General features: G+C 45.2%; 1 protein-coding gene across 3 annotated transcripts in view; it reads right to left on the reverse strand.

The window, feature by feature from the left end:
• The window catches only part of robo1 (roundabout, axon guidance receptor, homolog 1 (Drosophila)), a 364449-nt gene that overhangs the window by 38614 nt on the left and 302958 nt on the right, over positions 1-22877 (reverse strand). For 2 of the 3 annotated variants that reach the window (XM_060833867.1, XM_060833869.1), the window contains 5 exons: positions 18076-18102; positions 14054-14096; positions 12879-13030; positions 11070-11405; positions 4672-4782 (listed from right to left, as the gene is read on the reverse strand). In XM_060833867.1, the coding sequence (XP_060689850.1) occupies positions 4672-4782; positions 11070-11405; positions 12879-13030; positions 14054-14096; positions 18076-18102 (669 nt within the window). The remainder of the gene's footprint in view (positions 1-4671; positions 4783-11069; positions 11406-12878; positions 13031-14053; positions 14097-18075; positions 18103-22877) is intronic. The other variant, XM_060833868.1, reaches the window with a different exon arrangement.

Genomic DNA, 22877 nt, shown 5'->3' on the forward strand with positions numbered 1-22877 from the left:
ATTGAGACTCACAAGGAGGAGATGTTAGCAATTCCGGAAAGTGTGAAAATAGGTAAGTCCACTGGTCCAGATGAGATTTATCCTAGGATTCTCTGAGAAGCCAGGGAGATTGCAGAGCCTTTGGTTTTGATCCTTCTGTCGTCGCTGTCTACAGCAATAGTGCCAGAAGACTGAAGGATAGTAAATGCTGTTCCCTTGTACAAGAAGAAGAGTAGTGACAACTCTGGCAGTTATAGACCAGTGAGCCCTACCTCGGTTGTGGGTGAAGTGTTGGAAAGGATTATAAGAGACAGGATTTATAATCATCGAGAGAGGAATAAGTTGATGAGGGATAGTCAACATGTGAAGGGTAGGTTGTGCCTCACAAAATCTTATTGAGTTATTTGAGAAGGTGATCAAACAGGTGGATAAGGGTAAAGTGGTTGATGTGGTGTATATGGAGTTCAGTAAGGTGTTAGATAAAGTTCCCACGGTAGGCTACTGCAGAAAATATGGAGACATCAGACTGAGGGTGATATCGTGCTTTGGATCAGACATTGGTGAGCTGAAAGAAGACAGAGGGTGGTGGTTAATGGGAAATGTTCATCCTGGAGTTCAGTTACTAGTGGTGCACCGCAAGGATCTGTTTTGGGGCCACTGCTGTTTGTCATTTTTATAAACAAGCTGGATGAGAGCGTAGAAGGATGGGTTAGCAAATTTCCAGGTAACATTAAGGTCAGCGGAGTTGTGGATAATGTTGAAAGACGTTGCAGGTTACAGAGAGACATGTATAAGCTGCAGAGCTGGGCTGAGAGGTGGCAAATGCGGTTTAATGCCGAAAGGTGTGAGATGATTCACTTTGGAAGGAGTAATAGGAATAAAGAGTATTGGACTAATAAGATTCTCAGTGTCCATGTGCATACATTCATGAAAGCTGCCATCCAGGTTGATGGAGTTGTTAAGAAGGCATACGATGTGATAGCTTTTATTGGTAGAGGGGTTGAGTTTTGGAGTGATGTGGTCATGCTGCAGCTGTACAAAACTGTGGTGTGGCCACACTTGGACTATTGCGTGCAGTTCTGCTCACTATATTATAGGAAGGATATGGAAACTTTGGAAAGGGTTCAAAGGAGATTTACTAGGATGTTGCCTGGTCTGGAGTGAAGGTCTTATAAGGAAAGGCTGAAAGACCAGAGGCTGTTTTCGTTAGAGAGAACATATAAGATAATCAGAGGTTTGGATAGACAGTGAGAGCCATTTTCCTCAGATGGTGATGGCTAGCATGAGGGGACATGAGGGATGAGAAATATAGAGTCATAGAGATGTACAGCACAGAAACAGACCCTTCGGTCCAACCTGTCCATGCCAACCAGATATCCCAACCCGATCTAGACCAATCTGCCAGCACCAGGCCTATATCCCTCTTAACCGTTCCAATTCATATACCCATCCAGATGCCTTTTAAATATTGTAATTGTACCAGCCTCCACCACTTCCTCTGGCAGCTCATTCCATACATGAACCATCCTCTGAGTGAAAAAGTTGCCCTTCAGGTCTCTTATATCTTTGCCCTCTCACCCTGAACCTGTACCCTCTAGTTCTGGACTCCCCCACTCCAGGGAAAACACTTTGTTTACTTATCCTATCCATGCCCCTCATGATTTTATAAACCTCTATAAGGTCACACCCCAGCCTCCAACGCTCCAGGGAAAACAGCACCAACCTGTTCAGCCTCTCTCTGTAGCTCAAACCCTCCAACCCTGGCAACATCCTTGTAAATCTTTTCTGGACCCTTTCAAGCTTCACAACAACCTTTGTATAGCAGGGAGACCATAATTGTATTCCAAAAAGTGGCCTAACCAATGTCCTGTACAACCGCAACATGACCTCCCAACTCCTGTACTGAATACTCTGACCAATAAAGGAAAGCATACCAAATGCCTTCCTCACTATCCTATCTACCTGTGACTCCACTTTCAAGGAGCTATGAACCTGCACTCCAAGGTCTCTTTGCTCAGCAGGTCAGATGTCAGAGGTAGTTTCTTTACTCAGAGAGTAGTAGGGGCACGGACCCGACTGCCTGGAACAGTAATAGATTCTGGATCAGTGGTGCTGGAAGAGCACAGCAGTTCAGGCAGCATCCAAAGAGCAGCAAAATCGACGTTTCGGGCAAAAGCCCTTCATCAGAATGCTGCCTGAACTGCTGTGCTCTTCCAGCACCACTAATCCATAATCTGGTTTCCAGCATCTGCAGTCATTGTTTTTACCTCAGTAGTAGATTCGCCAACTTTAAGGGCATTTAAAAGGACATTGGATAAACATCCAGATGAAAATGGAATAATTGAGGTTAGATGGGCTTCAGATTGGTTTCACAGGTTGGCACAACACCGAGCGCTGAAAGACCTGTACTGCGCTGTCATGTTCTATGTTCATTGTTCCACACAGCCAGTTGTCCGAGGCCGGATTTGAATTCAAGTCCCCGGTGCTGTGAGGCATCAGTGTTAACCACTCGGTCACTGTGCCACCCCCTTCCCCCCCACGAACTGCTCCTTTCCTTTTCTTTCTGTTGATCCAGAATATTCAACTTTGTGTCACACAGCAAGGCAGTGAGAATACACATCACTTTAACATATTATTGTTAGATATGAATAACACAGGTCTGGGGTGCGGGTGAGGGGTGTGGCGGGGAGCTGAATTTGCAATACAGTCAGTTGGAAATCGAGTGTGCAAAGGTGACTGGGGGTTTGTTCTCCTTCTCTGCGGAAGGATGTTCTGGTGAGGCAGGGAGTGCAATTAAGATTTACTCAATTGATTCCTGACTGAATCAGTTAGGAGCATATTCACCGGACTTTAAGGAATGAGGGAGGGATCTCATAGAAACCCATAAAATGCAACAGGACTGGACAGAATATATGCAGAAAGGATATTCCTGATGATCGGAGGGTCCAGAACCAAGGCTCAAAGGTTCAAACCATTTAATGCTAAGATGAGGAGGTATGTCTTCACCCAGGGAGCCTCTGGAAATCTCTGCCACCGAGTGTGGTTGAAGCCAACACACTGAATGTTTTCAAGAAGGGGTTGGATATTGTTCTCGGGGCTAAAGGGTTCAAAGAGTATGGGGAGAAAGCTGAGTTGGACCATCAGCCATGATCATCTTGAATGGTGCAGCAGGTTTGAAGGGCTGAATGGCCTCCTCCTGCTCCGGGTTTCTATGTTTCTGTGTCCATTTGGGTCAGGTAGATGCAAGAAAATAGCTGTAAGCGTTATCAATCAAGAGGAGCAACTGTGGAGATACATCTTCATTCAGAGGCAAGGGGCATTTGCATTTATATGGCACCTGTCTTGGCTTCAGGTTTTAACCAGTGTACTGCAGAGGCATTGTAAGTTTCCTGGCGTGTAGTCAGAGTTGTATAACGCTAAGAAATGTAAGAACTCATCAGTGCACAGCAAACTTCCAGAAGCATTGCCATGTGAATGTGTCTGTGGAATGGGTAAGTATTGGCCTGGATGATAGAGACGCCTTTAGTTTGTGATTATGGTTGGCATGGGCTGATTGGACTGAAGGGCCTGTTTCTGTGCTATGTGTCTCTATAAGAGATTGTTATTATTGCCCCAGCTCTGATCTCTGACCTCTGTGCTGTGCTGGAAACTTCCGCATATCAACCAATGTGCATGTGGCAGAACCTCCAAGAGAGGGCTGAGATGGAATAGTGCATAAGAGCCCAGCTTCCACCCTGCAGCACGTCCTCCCTGGGACTGGCTTCAGGAAGGTGCACACAGGCCACGGCGCTCAAGGCTTCGCAGTGGGACTCGAACCTACAACCCTCTGATTCAGAGCGAGGAGATTGCTAGTCGGTGAGCCGTATCCAAGAAACATGACCAAATTTGTGCATTCAGCGGACACCCCTTCACCAGAGACTGTGCAGATTGTGGGACTTGGCACAGAGAGTGACTGAGCCGAGCATTACTTTTCCACTTAAAGAGAAAGTGGATAATTACACAGGGAGGAGAAGCAGAGATGATGTGAGATGAAGGAATGTGGGAGAAGGCTCGTTTGGAGTGGAGGTACTAGCACAGTGCAGTTGGGGCTGAATGGCCTGATTGTGGGCTGTAATTAATGCGAGGATATTCTATGCAGTTCTGATCTTGTGACCTTTAACTGCTGGGTTCTCTGCGGGGTTGCACTAAGTTAACTGTGTAACATTGCTCATTCAGCCTGGACTGGTGTTTGCATGCCATAGGAGGGGTGCTCCTTCGATGGTTCATCTCACCCGCTGCAACAGCTCCATCTCTCTCTTTGTCCATTATACACTGGTGTGGCTTTCTTTATACATTCCTGTTATAAACACTCTGTGTCATAAGGTCCACATTCTAATGCATGCTTTAATTTGCCAGCTTCCATACACCTCTGATGCACCTTGCTAAAATACACAGAGGCCAGTACACTATCCGCAAGTCCCCCTTAGTTACATGTTGAGACTCCTTGACCCTGATCCAACTCCCTTGGAGCCAGATCTCAGAGTGAACAGAATCTCTGAAGTTCCTATTTATATCTGTCAGCCAGGGCTCCCTGATGGGACCAGACTAATGGCCCCAGTCGGGGAACTCATATTCTCTGGGGTCCAGCTGGTTGATCCCATTACAGTCAAGACACTTGCTTTCACACAGACCGGCAGTAACCGAGTGACTAACCTGATGTGTTGCTACCTCGGTCTGAACTGTTATAGGATCCACTTGTCCCATGTTCACTCGCCTGGTTGTATGGGATTGTGGGAATGCTGTTCGTTTCGGCTAGTCGATAATCTGAAAGGAAATAAAGGGCGAACAATCTTAATCAGATCCCAAACTCTAAACAAACACTTCCAGGACAGGGACCGTGTGGTGTTAGACACAGAGTAGGCACGCTCTACTCTTTCAAACTGAAAGTAAAGTTCGCTCTTACACTGTCTCCATCAAACACTCCCAGGACAGGTGTAGCACAGTGTTAGATACCAAATGGATATTTTTCTTGGAGGTATAACAGTTATACAAAACCTGATATCCATCTGAGGTCACTGCACTTTCCACAAACTGGAGTTTCCACACAGCTTGTTGTGGTCAGATTTCCAACCCTGATGACATGTGTGTTTGAAATCAGCATACCGAGCAGGTTATACACCATATTGCGGTTCGATTAACCTGTTCAGAATGCAGAGAACAGAGTCTCATTGTAATTCCATTGTCCCCAGCTGGTTTCCAGTAAAACGCATTTTGGCCATATTGCCCATTCCTCTTCAGTTCCTCACCGCCCCTCGCTCCAACCAATAGCTTTTCAATTAAAATCCTTGTTCTCTGCCAAGTATGCCATAAAAAAACAAAATTTCCTGATTATCTTCTTCCCTTAGCCTCTGCACCTAATGAGTTTACATCTTCAGTGACTTAGAACATAGAACATAGAAGGATACAGCGCAGTACAGGCCCTTCGGCCCTCGATGTTGCGCCGACCGAATCCTACCTAACCTATACTAGCCCAATAACTTCCAAATGCCTATCCAATGCCCGCTTAAATGACCATAAAGAAGGAGAGTTCACCACTGATACGGGCAGGGCATTCCATGAACTCACAACCCGCTGTGTGAAGAATCTACCCCTAACATCTGTCCTATACCTACCACCCCTTAATTTAAAGCTATGTCCCCTAGTAACACCTGACTCCATTAGCGGTAAAAGGTTCTTAGTATCTACCCTATCTAAACCCCTAATCATCTTATACACTTCTATCAGATCTCCCCTAAACCTTCTCTTCTCCAATGAGAACAGCCCCAAGTGCCTCAGCCTTTCCTCATAAGATTTTCCTACCATTCCAGGCAACATCCTGGTAAACCTCCTCTGCACCCGTTCTAAAGCTTCCACATCCTTCCTATAGTATGGCGACCAAAACTGCACACAATACTCCAGATGAGGCCTCACCAGAGTCTTATACAACTGCAACATGACCTCAGGACTCCGGAACTCAATTCCTCTGCCAATAAAGCCCAGTACACCATATGCCTTCCTCACAGCACTATTTACCTGGGTGGCAACTTTCAGAGATCTGTGTACATGGACACCAAGATCCCTCTGCTCATCCACACTACCAAGTAGCCTACCATTAGCCCAGTAATCCATCATCTTGTTATTCCTACCAAAGTGAACGACTTCGCACTTAGCTACATTGAATTCCATTTGGCACATTTCCGCCCAGCTCTGCAACTTATCTATATCCCGCTGTAATCTACCACTTCCTTCCTCACTATCCACAACTCCACCGACTTTTGTGTCATCCGCAAACTTGCTTACCCAGCTTTCAAGTCCTTCCTCTAGATCATTTATAAAGATAACAAAAAGCAATGGTCCCAAAACAGATCCTTGTGGTACACCGCTAGTAACTGCGCTCCAAGATGAACATAATCCATCAACTACTACCCTCTGTCTCCTTCCAGCCAGCCAATTCCTAATCCAAACCTCTAATGTATCCTCAATGCCATACCTCCGTAGTTTTAGCATTAGCCTACCATGGGGAACCTTATCGAACGCCTTACTAAAATCCATATACACAACATCTACTGCTTTACCCTCGTCCACTTCCTTAGTCACCTTCTCAAAGAACTCAATAAGGTTTGTGAGGCACGACCTGCCCTTCACAAAACCATGCTGGCTATCCCTGATCACGTTATTCCTACCCAGATGTTCATAAATCTTATCCCTTACCATTCTCTCTAAGACTTTGCCCACCACTGAAGTCAGACTCACTGGCCTATAGTTACTAGGGCTATCCCTACTCCCTTTCTTGAACAATGGGACCACATTCGCTATCCTCCAGTCCTCTGGTACTATTCCCGTTGACAATGACGACATAAAAATCCAGGCCAATGGCTCTGCTATCTCCTCCCTAGCTTCCCATAGGATCCTGGGGTAAATGCCATCAGGCCCAGGAGACTTATCTATATTCATCCTTTCCAATATTCCCAAAACCTCTTCCCTGCATATTTCCAGGGCATCCATTCTAATTATTTGTGATTCCATATTCACATCAGCAACAGTGTCCTGTTCCTGAGTGAATACTGATGAAAAGTACTGATTTAATGTCTCTCCAATCTCCTCCGCCTCCACACACAACTTCCCACTACTATCCTTGACTGGACCGATACCTACCCTAGTCATCCTTTTATTCTTGACATACCTATAGAAAGCCTTTGGGTTTTCCCTAATCCTACCAGCTAAAGACTTTTCATGTCCCCTTCTCGCTTCTCTTAGCTCCCTCTTTAGCTCCTTCCTGGCTACCTTATAACTCTCAATTGCCCCTACTGAACCTTCACGCCTCATCTTTACATATGCCGCCTTCTTCCCTTTCACAAGGGACTCCAATTCCTTACTAAACCACGGCTGCCTCACAAGGCCCTTTACACCATGCCTGACTGGTACATACCTATCGAGGACACGCAGTAGCTGCTCCTTGAACAATCCCCACATCTCATTAGTGTTCTTCTCTTGAAGCCTGTTTTTCCAATCCACACATCCTAAGTCATGCCTCACTGCATCATAATTTCCCTGCCCCCAGCTATAACTCTTGCCCTGCGGCGCACGATTATCCCTCTCCATCACTAAAGTAAAAGTCACCGAGTTGTGGTCACTGTCCCCGAAGTGCTCACCTACCTCCAAGTCTTACACCTGGCCTGGTTCATTACCTAGAACCAAATCCAATATAGCCTCCCCTCTTGTTGGCCTGTCGACATATTGTGTCAGGAAACCCTCCTGCACACATTGTACAAACACCGACCCATCTAATGAACTCGAGCTATAGCTCTCCCAGTCAATATCTGGGAAGTTAAAGTCCCCCATAACAACCACCCTGCTACCTTCACTCTTTTCCTGAATCATCCTCGCAATATTATCCTCTACTTCTCTAGGACTATTAGGAGGCCTGTAGAAAACACCTAACAGGGTGACCTCACCTTTCCTATTTCTAACCTCAGCCCAAACTACCTCAGATGGCAAGTCCTCTTCCATCGTCCATTCCACTGCTGTGATACTATCTTTGACAAGTAATGCCACGCCTCCCCCTTTTTTACCCCCATGTCTGATCCTACTAAAACATTTGAACCCTGGAACGTGCAACAGCCATTCTTGTCCCTGTTCTACCCACGTCTCTGTAATGGCCACAACATCGAAGTCCCAGGTACCAACCCACGCTGCAAGTTCACCTACCTTATTCCTTATACTTCTGGCATTGAAGTATACACACTTCAATCCACCCTTCTGGTTACAGGCACCCTCCTTAGAGATCACTGCATTATTCCTAACCTCCCTACACTCAAGGTCCTGTACCCTAAAGCTACAGTCCTGGTTCCCATGCCCCCACGGAGTTAGTTTAAACCCTCCCAAAGAGCACTAGCAAACCTCCCCCCAAGGATACTGGTGCCCCTCAGGTTCAGGTGTAGCCCATCCTTTTTATAGAGGTCCCACCTTCCCCAGAAAGGACCCCAGTTGTCCAGAAACCGGAATCCCTCCCTCCTGCACCATCCCTGTAGCCACGCATTTAACTGCTCTCTCTCCCTATTCCTCGACTCTCTATCACGTGGCACGGGTAACAAACCAGAGACTACAACTCTGTTTGTTCTAACTCTGAGCTTCCAACCTAGCTCCCTGAAAGCCTGTCTGTACCCCTGCGCGTTTAAATAAGGGGAGAAAAAAAAACCTTACCCAAGTAACCTAGCGCGCCTTCCGGGTCTGCTACCGCTTTTTTTGAAAGAAAACTTTAAATTTTTAACTATTAAATAAACGACCAAACTTACCCACCAGCTGTCGCGAAGTCTTCCGAGAGACTGAGGCCTAAAACTCGGAGCCCGCGTTTAAATAAGGGGAGAAAAAAAAACCTTACCCAAGTAACCTAGCGCGCCTTCCGGGTCTGCTACCGCTTTTTTTGAAAGAAAACTTTAAATTTTTAACTATTAAAGTGGACTTCCTCCACTTCAACTCTTCATGTCTGTCCCCGTCAGAGTTTACAGCTCTCTTCTCTCTAAACGTCTACCTCTGTGTGAACTCCCAAACCAACAGCCCACATCCTTGATGTTAATATTTGAAGTGATCTTGGGAGTCTCATCAGATTGATTACAGATAAGGTCACCTCTGATCACTTTCTTCAAACACTCACTCATGATCCCCTTCACTCCCACCCTCTCCCATCCCCTCGCCAGTTCTGTAATTCCCTCAGTTCACTTACAGATATACTCGCTAGTCTTTAGCTCTTCAGAAACCTCAACATTTCTTCTAACCCTGATTTTTTCATCCTCACTCTGTGTCTTCATCTTTGAAGACTGAGTGAACTCCTACTCCTATTCCCCCTCCAGTAGGCCCCCTCCCCTCACTATTCCTTAATTCCATTCCGCCAAGGCAAAGAATTCATACCAGGGAGGACTGAGTGGACGATTGACCCTCCCGCGACCAGATCCATCCGGATCACTGCTGACTCCTGATCCCATTTGTTCAAAATTGCTCATCATCATGGGTCATGTTGATAACCGTCATCTCACCAGCTCATTCCTGACAGTCAGAAGTCATCAAACAGAGGTCTTTCAGCCCCTCTTAGCAAACCCCTATGACCCCAATATTGTTAGGGAGCAGAGCAGTTCTCTCCAGTGTCCTGGACCAAGATTTATCCCTCACCCTACAGACGATTGGACACCATCACAATGGATATAGATTTGCTTGCTGAGCTGGAAGATTCATTTTCAGACATTTCGTCACCATACGAGGTAACATCTTCAGTGAGCCTCTGGATGAAGCACTGCTGATGATTCCTGCTTTCTATTTATATGTTTGGGTTTTATTTTTGGTTTCAAACCAGCGTCTACAGGAAAACAACACATATGGACCAAATACTGAACGACAGAAGCAATCATCCTAACATCCACAAACGAAGCTGCATCAGAACATTATTTCAATGAGCCACTACACATTGCAGCACAGAGGAACTACGTAGAGCAGGGGAAAATCACCTATGCAGTGTAATCAAAAAGAATAGGTATCCAATAAACACAGTCTGCCAATTTCTCAGCAACAAGCCCAAACAAGCAGACAAAACACGTCCAGAAACTCTAGCCACTCTCCCCTACATCAAAGACTTCTCAGAAATAACTGCCAGACTACTCAGACTCCTTGGCATCATGGTAGCCCACAAACCCACCAACACACTAAAACAACAGCTAATGAATTTGAGACCCTATACAGACAACAAGCAAAACTAATGTCATTTACAAAATACCGTGCAAGGACTGTAACAAACACTACATTGGACAAACAGGCAGAAAACTAGCCACCAGGATACATGAACATCAACTAGCCACAAAACGACATGACCCTCTCTCACTAGTATCCTCACATACAGGTAAGGAAGGACACCACTTCGACTGGGATAACACATCCATCCTAGGACAAGCCAAACAGAGACATGCACGACAATTCCTAGAAGCATGGCATTCCAACCAGAACTCTATGAACAAACACATCGACTTGGACCCCATTTACCACCCCTGAGAAAAAGAACAAAAAAATTACATCACCACAGGAAATGACATCACCAATCAAAACACCATAACATATAAATATAAAGCAGGAATCATCAGCAGTGCTTCATCTGGAGGCTCACTGAAGATATTGCAACAGGTCAGGCAGCATCCGAGGAGCAGGAAATCGACATTTTGGGAAATTTTTTCCTGCTCCTCGGATGCTGCCTGACCTGCTGTGCTTTTCCAGCTCCACTCTAATCTTGACTCTAATCTCCAGCATCTGCAGTCCTCACTTTTACCTCACTGATGATGTTATCTAGTATGGTGATGAAATGTCTGAAAATGAACCTTCCAGCTCAGTGAGCAAGTCTACATCTAGGACCTCAACCTGAGCTACAAATCTTCTCAAAACCCATTAACATCGCAATGTTTGCTTATGAGAGCTCGCTGTGCATAATTAACAGCTATGTTACAACAGTGGTCATACACTAAAAACAGCATCAATAGCTCTGAATGGAATTCCTGAGGATGCCATAGAAATGCAACATGCTCTCCCTTATGTACCTTTGTTGAGTTTGTTCTGCTCCATGATGTTGTACTGCATGGGGGATAGCTCCTGTTTGGTCTGTAGTGACGGTTTCCAGTGCTTGTCATTCAGATCAGCTCCGCTGGTGTTCATGTTGTTGCCCAGTGTGCTCTGGATAAGCTGGGTGGTGGCGTAGGGAGTGGGCTGTGCTGTTTGGTTCAGGCAGCGACCCTCCTTCAGGTTGGGGCTGTTGAAGGTCTTCATCTCGTTGATCTTGTTGCTCAGGTCCATGTCTCCGTAGACGGCTGACTCGGGCAGCAGTAGGTTGGTCTGTTTATTCTCCAGCTGGTTGTTATAGTTGGCGATACAGTCAGCTGAGCAGGAGGGAGGAAGAGACAAAATCAGAATGCAGAGCAAGAGGACTGTTAAACCTCACAATAGGTGCATTGTTCCTTCTTCCACAGTTATAGAGTCTTAGAGATGTACAGCATGGAAACAGACCCTTCGGTCCAATTTGTCCATGCTGACCACATATCCCAACCCAATCTAGTCTCACCAGCCAGCAACCGGTCCATATCCCTCCAAACCCTTCCTGTTCATATACCCATTCAAAAGCCTTTTAAATGTTATAATTGTACCAGCCTCCACCACTTCCTCTGGCAGCTCATTCCATACATGTACCACCCTCTGCGTGAAAAGTTTGCCATTCAGGTCTCTTTTATATATTTCCCCTCTCATTCTAAACATACACCCTCTAGTTCTGGACTCCCCACCCCAAGGAAAAGACTTTGTCTATTTATCCAATCCATGTCCCTTATGCTTTTATAAATCTCTATAAGGTCACCCCTCAGCCTCCGACGCTCCAGGGAAAACAGCCCCAGCCTATTCAACCTCTTCCTAAAGCTCAAACCCTCCAACCCTGGCAACATCCTTGTAAATCTTTCCTGAACCCTTTCACATTTCACAACATCTTTTCAATAGGAAGGAGACCAGAATTGCATGCAATATTCCAACAGTGGCCTAACCAATGTCCTGTACAGCCACAACGTGACCTCCCAACTCCTGTACTCAGTATACTGACCAATAAAGGAAAGCATACCAAAAGCCTTCTTCACTTAGGGCACTTGGGGCTGTTTTCATTGGAGAAAAGAAGGTTTAGGTTGACTTGATAGAGGTGTACAAGATGATTAGGGGTTTAGACAGGGTTGACCATGAGAACCTTTTTCTACGTATGGAGTCAGCTATTACGAGGGGGCATAGCTTTAAATTAAGGGGTGGTAGGTATAGGACTGATGTTAGGGGTAGATTCTTTACTCAGCAAGTCGTGAGTTCATGGAATGCCCTGCCAGTAACAGTGGTGGACTCTCCCTCTTTGTGGGCATTTAAACAGACATTGGATAGGCATATGGAGGAAAGTGGGCTAGTGTAGGTTAGGTGGGCTTGGATCGGCGCAACATCGAGGGCCGAAGGGCCTGTACTGCGCTGTATTTTTCTATGTTCTATGTTCAATGTTCACTATCCTATCTACCTGTGACTCCACTTTCAAGGAGCTATGAACCTGCACTCCAAGGTCTTTTTGTTCAGCAACACTCCCTAGGACCTCACCATTAAGTGTATAAGTCCTGCTAAGATTTGCTTTCCCAAAATGCCAAAATCCCCAAATTTTCCCAAAAAGCTCCCACCATTCCCTTGGTCTTCACTCTCATACAGTAGTTAATATTGCCAGTAAAGCCACTGCCCCCAAATAAACATACACAGACATGAATAAGAGGAAAAGCAGAACAAATAGTCTACTCTTGTTTCTAATACACACATAGAATGAGACTTAGCCAATGAAAGAGCCCAACCTGGTCGGCTGTAAGTAGTAAGGTTGCTATCACTGTTGGCATTGGTCGAGGTGCAGCAGTTGATGCTACAGTCATTGTGATTGGTTCCTGTGTTGGGCCAGGTATCTGCTAGCCAGGGTTGGTTTGTATCTCCAATGTTTAGTAAACCTGGTCTGGTCAGAGGGGAAACAAAATTCATCACTTTCACAGTAAAAAAGGTATGAACTTCCCCCCTCTCGCATCACATCCTTTATTACTCAGTCACAAAGAGGAAAGCTGAACCTCTCACAGTGACAATCTCAGACACAATTTCTGCCTCCCTTTTCTTCTCCTCCATTCCATTGCTCCCCTGCTCTGTATTGAGTTAGGATTATCAGCCCAGAACTTAGCGTTTTAAGTTTCTCATATCCCTCCATGACCCGTTCCCACCCGATCTCTCCCCTCTCCTGATGCTCTCGAAACTTTCTGTGTTTCCCCCAATTCAGGTTCCCAGCAACATTCCTGATTTTCACCATTTCATAATCGGTGGCTATTCCTTTAACTGCACTCACATTCTTACACACATATTCTCTCACACGCACAGACAATAGTACACTCTTACACACAATCGTGCACTCACACACACGCATACAAACTAACACAAATATACTCACACCCACATGCTAAACGCACCTGCTCAATCACGCACACATACCGATAGACTCTCACACACACATACACTCTCAGACCCACAGTAACACACATAGAGGCTATCTCTCACACTCGTACACTTTCTCTTTCTCACACTCACACTTACAGATACACACACATTCTCTCTCTCTCACACACAAACACACTCACACAAACACACACTCACACTTACAGATACACACATACTCTCTCACACACAAACATACTCACACACAAAGTAACACATGCACGTACACACACTCACTCACTCACGCTCTCTCACACACACACTCACACAAACACACAAATACACACACACTCACACAGTAACACACACTCTCTCGCTCTTTCTCACACACACACATCCACACACCCACACAAACACATGCACACACTCAGACTCACAGTAACACACTCGCGCGTGCACACACACACACTCTCTCTCTCTCTCCCCGGCCTGACTAACCCCAGTTGACCCAGCCCGGATCTCTGCCCTTGCCCAAGTAACCACTTCACATTCAGCTTACCTTGCTCCGCTGCTCACACTTTCACCCCCTCTCTGATAGGCCACTGTAACCAAAAACAAATGCATCGTGTTAGACACCACACAGTGGGTGAATCAATGAATAATCGCTAGCCCCACATCTCTGTAAATCCCAACCGTTTCATTCCTAGGAGGATTCCATGGATCAGCTTTGGGCAAATGGTATAACAAAGAACTGCAGGGGCTGAGGATCTGAAGCAAACAAAAAGCAGAAAGTGCTGGAGAAACACAGCAGGTCTGGCAGCATCTGTGGAAGGAAAGCAGAGTTCACATTTCGTGTCCAGTGACCTTTCCTCACTCAGAGCTGATTGTCCCTGGGAAGTCGTCAATATGCTAATATCAGGGGCTGGGACAAGAAAAGGAGATGGAGACACAGCCCAGAGAGAGAAAGAAAGAATGTTAAGCAGGAAAAGGGATTGTTGACAGTAAGCAGAGCAGAAAAGAAGCTAGGTAGGTGATAATGGGGCTGTGAGTGGTGGAAAGTAAGATGACTGTGCTGAAAGTGACTCATTTCATAACAGGGCCTTACCGCCGGAAGGACTCAATATTGACTTTAACAATTTTTGGGTCTGAACAGCTCCTCCCACATTCCTGATGAAGGCCTTTTGACCGAAACGTCAATTCTCCTGCTTCTCGGATGCTGCCTGACCTGCTGTGCTTTTCCAGCAACACACTCTCAGCTCCTTCCACATCCTACCCACCCCCACACCCTGGGCCTGTTAAGGCATGAGGTTTTTTTCATCACAGCCAACCCATTTTCATCCACTCACAGTCCCATTATCACCTACCTATCGCTTCTCGTCTTCCCTGGCTTACTATCAACAATTCCCTTGTCTGCTCTATCTCCATCTATCTCGGAGAGATCTCCGTGTCTATGTCCATAGATCCCTGAAAGTTGCCACCAGGTTGTTGTGAAGGCATTTATTGGGAGAGGGATTGAGTTTCAGAGCCACAAGGTCATGCTGCAGCTGTACAAAACTCTGGTGCGGCCACACTTGGGAGTATTGCACACAGTTCTGGTCACCGCAATATAAGAAGGCTTGTGGAAGTTTTGGAAAGGGTTCAGAGGAGATTTACTAGGATGTTGCCTGGTATGGAGGGAAGGTCTTACAGAAGAGGCTGAGGGACTTGAGGCTGTTTTCATTAGAGATAAGAAGGTTGAGGGGTAACTTAATTGAAACATATAAGATAATCAGAGGATTACATAGGGTGGACAGTGAGAGCCTTTTTCCTCAGATGGTGATGGCTAGCACGAGGGGACATAGCTTTAAATTGAGGGGTGATAGATATAGGACTGATGACAGAGGTAGTTTCTTTACTCAGAGAGTAGCAGGGGGCGTGGACGGCCTGCCTGCAACAGTAGTAGACTCGCCAACTTTAAGGTCAATTAAATGGTCACTGGGTAGGCACATGGATGAGAATGGAATAGTGTAAGTTAGATGGGCTTCAGCTTCAGTTCCACAGGTCAGCACAACATCGAGGGCTGAAGGGCCTGTACTGTACTGTGCTGTAATGTTGTATCTGTTCACTCCTTTTCCTCCCCATCTTCTGTCATCAGGGTAATATAGCACCCTGATGACAGAATTAATATAGCATCATAGGGTGCTATGTTACCCTTAGGATGGCACAGTGGCTCACAGTGCCAGGGATCTGGGTTCGATTCCTGCCTCAGGCAACTGTCTGTGTGGAGTGTGCACATTGTCTTCATGTCTGTGTGGGATTCAGAGAATCCATACAGTGTGGAAACAGGCCATTTGGCCTAACAAGTCCACACCAACCCTCTGAAGAGTGGTCCACTTCCCCACCTATCACCCTGAATAATGCACCTGGACACTACAGGCAATTTAGCATCTCCAAATCACCGAACCTGCACATCTTTGTGATTGTGGGAGGAAACCAGAGCACTCACAGGGAGAATGTGCAAACTCCACACAGACAGTCGCCTGAGGCTGGAATCGAACCCAGGCCCTTGGTGCTGTGGTGCTAACCACTGAGCCACCTCCGATACCTCTGGTTGCTCCAGTTTCCTCCCAAAGGGTAGGTGGATTGGCCGTGCCAAATTACCCATATTGCGCAGGCTAGGTGGATTAGCCATGGAAAATGTGGGATTACAGGGATAGGGTGGAGATGTGAGACTGGGTGGGATGCTCTTGGAGGGTCAGTGTCGACTCATCGCCCACTCCTGTTTTGGGATTCTGAGATTTGGAGAGCCAGCACAGACACAATGGGCAGACTGGCCTTTTTCTGCACCAGTACAATTTTATGAGTTCCTAGCTGCTACTGATGAAGGGTCACTGGATCGGAAACTTTAGCTCCGTTTCTCGGTGCACAGATGCTGTGTTTCTCCAGCAGCTTCTGTTTTTGTTTGTTGCTGGAAGTGATACCAGTTTCTTCTCGTGCTGCTCCTCACAGATTATTTGGTGGGTCCTGAGCCCCACAATGATGGAGAACCACAGTCCGAACTAAGAACAGGATGACCATTCTTCACTTGATTGCCTTAATAGCAGCGTATGTAAATGGGCCTTCTACACAAAATATTATGAAACCAAGTCAGAGGCAAGGAATACTGCAATGAGTAACTCAGCTCTTAACTCTCCCCAAAGCCTGTGCACTATCTACCAGGGATAAATCATTGACCATAAACTCAACTGGACTCACCACATAAACACAGTGGCTACAAGAGCAGGTCAGATGCTAGGAATACAGAGGTGCGTTACTCACCTCCTGACTCCCCAAAGCCTGTCCACTATCTACAAGGCATAAGGCAACAGTGTTGCTCCTCACTTGCCTGGATGGGGGCAGCTCCAACAACACACAAGAAGCTTGACATCATCCAGGTCAAAGTAGCCTGCTTGATTGACACCACATCCACAAACAGCCACTCCCTTCACCACCGATGCTTAGTAGCAGCAGTGTGTACTATCAACAAGATGCACTGCAGGAATTCACCAAAGGTTCCACAGACAGCATCTTTCAAACCCGTCACCATTTCCATCTGGAAGGACAAGGGCAGTAGGTACATGGGAACAACACTGGTTACAAATTCCCCACCAAGCTACTCACCACCCTGACTTGGACAAATATCGTCGTTCCTTCACTATCGCTGGGTCAAGACCCTGGAACTCCCCCTCAAGGGCATTGTGGGTCAACCTACAGCACATGGACTCCAGCGGTTCAAGAAGGCAGCTCACCCCCACCTTCTCAAGGAGAAACTATGGACGCGTAACAAATGCTCATCTAGCCAGATATTCCCATGTCCAAAAAAGTTGTTTAACTATGTCAATGTCAGGACCAGTGTTCCCAGTATCAGTGCAGTCTATATACAAGCAGCAGTCCCCTTCAAGTCACTAACACAAACATCAGGCTTCTCTGTCAGACCAGTGCTTATCATGTGGTTAGATTGAGAGAAAAAGTCCAGTCAGCTTTTGTTAAACATTTCCCCTCAGCCAAAGAAACTCCAGTCAAATCACCTTGTCTCTGTGCACACACACACTCTAACCCTGGTCCATGATGCTCAGTGACATTCTCGGGTGAGTAAGATGCAGGGAGGTGGCAGAAAAGGGCCAGAACAGATAGATCTCAAAAGGCTGACAATACAGGAGCAAGTGCAAGTCCTTGGAGAAATAACAGTGTGTTGGACGCGTTCACAAAGTCAGTGGAGGAATGATGGGCTGAGTGGCCTCTTTCTGCACCGTACGATTTTATGAAGAGACCATTCAACCCTTTGGGTCTTCTCTGCTATCCCATCAGATGTTAGCTGATCTACATCAGAACCCCATTGAAATCTTGAGACCTTGCTGTTTGGAAAGGCAGGTTTAAAATTTGATGATGAACTGAGAATCTCACACAGATGTTCATTGTTGGTCAATAATGTTAAAAATTAGTCACAAAACAAGGTTGAACCAGAGTTGTGGGGGAAGCTGTCCAGGAGCAGAAGGCAGCATCATAACAGCAAGATAACAACATTCCAGAGCAGGAAAACATGAAAGAAACTGGAATATTTACCTGTCGGTGTGAATGTGAAAGAGGGGACTGAAAGAAAGAAGCAAAAGAGAGGTTATCTGACTGTAGGAAGTGGGGGAGGCATTTGTAAATTGTTGTGACAAAACAAATCTGCAAGATGCAATTCAAACTCATTCTGCCTACAGTTCCTCTCCATCCCAAACTCCGGGGAATTCAATCATTGCTCAATCTGTCCATGCACCAATAAAATTTCAGGCAAAATGTGATTAACTCTTCATCCCATCTGGACACTCAATAATTCCAAGCTCGCTGACAGTCCCCCCCACCGCCCCCCCCCCCCCCCCAATGTTAAGACAGTCAGGTTAAAGAACAGAAACACTGACAGCAGTTCAGAGACACCAAAGCTGAGTGAAGATCCCACAATGGATTCCAGGGAGTCCCCTCACTGCTCTGTCAAGTCAGGAATCCATCACCCCACCATGAGTGAACAATACCAGTCTTTTCCATCTCTTTCCTCAGCTTGAACCTACTCGTCCATGTTTATAGTCACATGGGGAATCAACATGTTCAAATCTGCTTCCAGCTTTTAATTTCGGTGTCAGATACATCTTAAAAAAAAACTTGCTCAATATTCTAAAATAAGGCAGGGTGTGTTCACCAAATCCTCTGTTAAATCAAGGACTGTGTTTACTTTAATTTCCACAGGCACAGTGGGCTGAAGGGTCTGTTCCAATGCTGTATCGTTCTAAGTAAATCAGGGACAGTGTTTACTGTATCATTCGTTAAATCAGGGACTGTGTTTACTTTAGTTTGCACAGACACAGTGGGCTGAAGGGTCTGTTCCTCTGCTGTATTGTTCTAAGTAAATCAGTGACTGTGTTTACTATATAGTTAAATAAATCAGGGACTACATTTATTGATCATCCATTAAATCAGGGACTGTGTTTACTGTATAGTTTATTAAATCAGGGACTGTGTTTACTGTGCAGTTTAATAAATCAGGGGCTACATTTATTAATCGTCCATTAAATCAGGGACTACGTTTACTGTATCGTTTATTAAATCAAGGATTGCATTTACTGTATAGTTTATTAAATCAGGGACTACATTTATTAATCCTCCATTAAATCAGGGACTGTGTTTACTGTATAGTTTATTAAATCAGGGCCTGTGTTTACTGTATAGTTTATTAAGTCAGGGACTACATTTATTAATTGTCCATTAAATCAGGGATTGTGTTTACTGTGTAGTTTATTAAATCAGAAACTACATTTATTAATCCTCCATTAAATCAGGGATTGTGTTTACTGTATAGTTTATTAAATTAGGGACTACACTTCTTAATCCTCCATTAAATCAGGGACTGTGTTTACTGCATAGTTTATTAAATCAGGGACTACATTTATTCATCCTCCATTAAATCATGGGACTGTGTTTACTGTATAGTTTCGTAAATCTGGGAGTACATTTATGAATCCTCCATTAAATCGGCGATTGTATTTACTGCGTTGTTTATTTAATTAGATACTGTATTTACTGCGTATGTTATTTAATCAGGGACTACATTTTTTAATCCTGCATTAAATCAGGGACTGTGTTTACTGTATAGTTTATTAAATCAGGGACTACATTTATTAATCATCCATTAAATCAGGGACTGTGTTGACTGTATAGCTTATTAAATGACGGACAACATTTATTAATCCTCCATGAAATCAGGGTCTGTGTTTACTGTATAATTTATTAAATCAGGGACTACATTTATTAATCCTCCATTAAATCAGGGATTGCGTTTACAGTATAGTTTATTAAGTCAGGGACTACATTTATTAAATTCTCCATTAAATGAGGAACCGTGTTTGTTAAATCCTCCATTAAATCAGGCTCCGTGCTTCCTGTATCCTTTCTAATTCAGGACATTGTTTCACTCTTGGGCCTGAGCTAAAGAAATGAAACAGAATACATTTAAAAATTGACCCGGAAGTGAAGAGAAAAAGGAGTGTCAAGAATAAAAAGATGAAGAGATGGAAACAATGGAGGTTGCAATGATGCTACTTGTCCCTGCAAGGGTTCTACACTACGGCTGTTTTATTATAAAGAGACAATTTGCTGAAGTTTTATATTTTGCTCTCAGGACAAATGGCAAAAGTGCCATATTCAAACAATCACAATCAACTATTAATACCAAAGTTGCTCAATCATGGAATCCCAGCTAACAGTAATTGTTTCCTTTTGTGCTTAGCAAACATTGGCTGGTTGTGTACAGTCTGTATTCTTCATATGTTCAGTCGCTTACATACAGCTTGATTGGATCAGCCAATGGTGGGGACTCAGGCTGTGTACCTGGCATCATACTGGCACAGAAACTTATACAGGAGGCTGCTTAACTGTAAAACACAACTCACACAAATACCACGCAGTAGAACTGTGAAGGCACTACTAACTGCACCAACAAGTTGGCAGCGTGGTGCCTCAGTGGTTTGCACTGCTGCCTCAGAGCACCAGGGATTCAGGTTTGATTCCAGCCTTGGGTGACTATCTGTGTGAAGTCTAAAAGTTTTTCCCATGTCTGCATGGATTTCCTCCCACAGTCCAAAGATGTGCAGGTTAGGTGGACTGCCCCATGATGTCCAGGGATGCGCAGGCTGGGTGGATTAACCTGGAGAATGCAAGATTGTAGGGAAGGTGGAGGCTTGGGTCTGGGTGGGATGCTCTTTGGAAGGTTGGTGCACACCTGATGGGCCAAATGGCCTCTTTCTGCACTGTTGGGTTTCTCTGAGCACTAAATAAAAGATAATCAGTCAAGGCAATAATGTAGCGTCTTTATGTTTTTTGGAAGTGACAGACACTCTTGGTGGGGGGGGGGTCAGTGCTCTGCAAACAAAAGGAATATGTTCAAGTCTTGCTTCTTTTTGAATTACCCAGCAGTTTGAGGAACCCCAGTGCTTTCTCCATAGCAACACCTCAACCAATTAGAATTGCCTTGCGAACCAACGAACAGCAAGTTGTTGTGGTGGTTTGAAATTTGGCATTCTTGCATCAGTCCTGATGAGTACCTGGTGGAATATTTTTATGCTAAATCTCTTTCCAGCAATATTTAGGTTCTGTAATACCTAGTGAATTCTCATTCTAACTGCACATAATACATTATTGAGACAGTGCAAGTCACTGCTGAACTCTCTCAGTGAGGAGACTGTCAGTATCTAAGTGAGAAGAGGCCATTTAGCCCATTCCACCCATACTGTCCACCAATTTGTCTCAACCGTTTTTGCAACTTCTCAGCTTCAGGTCTATGACAAATCCTAAGACCATAAGAAACAGGAGCAGAAGTAGACCCTTTGGTCCATTCAGCCTGCTCCACCAGTCAATAGGATAATGGCTGATCCCTGATGTTCCTCATCTCCACTTTCCTACCCTTTCCTTATAACCCTTGATTCCCCGATTGATCAAGAATCGATCTCAGTCTTAAATATCCACAAGGACTCTGTCCCCACAGCTCTCTGAGGCAGGGAGTTCTAAAGACTCAACCCTTTGAGAGAAGAAATCCCTCCTCATCTCAGTCTTAGATTGGCACCCCCTTATTTTGGTGCCCTCTGTCCCCAGACACTCCAATGAGGGGAAACATCCTCTCAGGATTCATCCTATCAAGCCCCTTAAGAATCCTAAATGTTTCAATGAGATCACCTCAAATTCTTCTAAACTCCAAACTGTTTGGTCTCTGGTCATAAGATAATCCCTCCATCCCAGGGATCATCCTGGTGAACCTTCTCTGAGCTGCCTCCAATGAACTGATATCTTTCCTTAACTAAGGGGGACCAGATTGCCCACAGTATTCTAAGAGTGGTCTCCCCAGTACCTTTTACAGTTGCAGGAAGACTTCTCTACCCTTAAACTCCAACTCTGGCTCCTATTCTCCTAAACCCAATCCCTTCAGGGACCTTGACTCATTTCTCTCTATGCAGGCCCATCTATCAACAACACTCCTCCTGCCCATCCAGCACATTCTGCTGTACCATGCTAACCCTTCCTAACCCAACCCTCAGCCTCTGTGCCACCTTCTCCAGCTCTCCAATGCCCTCATGTTACCCATGGTTTCCAATGGCCAAATGCCCAATTTGATGTTGAGTAATGAGATGGTTGCACCACGTTCCTCATTAAACAGGTTCCTTTGTTATCTTTTCTTTTGTATCTCCTTTGATGCACAAGTATATTTATCAAAGGAACACACAGCTAACTGTGGTTACAATATTGTAGAAAGAAATAAAGCAGGATATTGTGAAAAATTGTTTTGGGGGGGTGGAGGGTGGAGAGGATGAAGTTGGAGACAAACAAGTTGTGTTTGCAATGACTGTATTTCTTTGAAAAAAGAACTGAGGATGAACAATTTGGTGGTTTGATGGGAATGTGAAAGAAGCTTTTTAAAAACAGGTGGTTGGGAATGAGTGAGCAATTAAACAAAGATAGGAATAAGAACAGAAAAAATGTACAGCCCAGGAACAGGCCCTTCAGCCCTCCAAGCCTGAACTGATCCAAATCTACTGTCTAAACCTGTCGCCCAATTCCTCAGCATCTGTATCCCTCTGCTCCCCACCTACTCATGCATCGGTTTAGATGCACCTTAAATGAATCTACCGTGCCTGCCTCTACCACCTCTGCTGGCCACAAGTTCCAGACACCCACCACCCTCTGTGTGGAGTACTCACCACGTGTATCCCCCTTAAGCTTTTCATCTCTCACCTTAAAAGCCTGAGCTCTCGTTATTGAATCTTTTTATTGGAGGCTTTGAGCTTCAGGGAGAGGCTGAATTGACCGGGGCCTTCAGAGGCTGAAGGGTGACCTTATAG

Source organism: Hemiscyllium ocellatum, chromosome 12 (genome assembly GCF_020745735.1).
Source record: "Hemiscyllium ocellatum isolate sHemOce1 chromosome 12, sHemOce1.pat.X.cur, whole genome shotgun sequence".
Taxonomy (NCBI): domain Eukaryota; kingdom Metazoa; phylum Chordata; class Chondrichthyes; order Orectolobiformes; family Hemiscylliidae; genus Hemiscyllium; species Hemiscyllium ocellatum.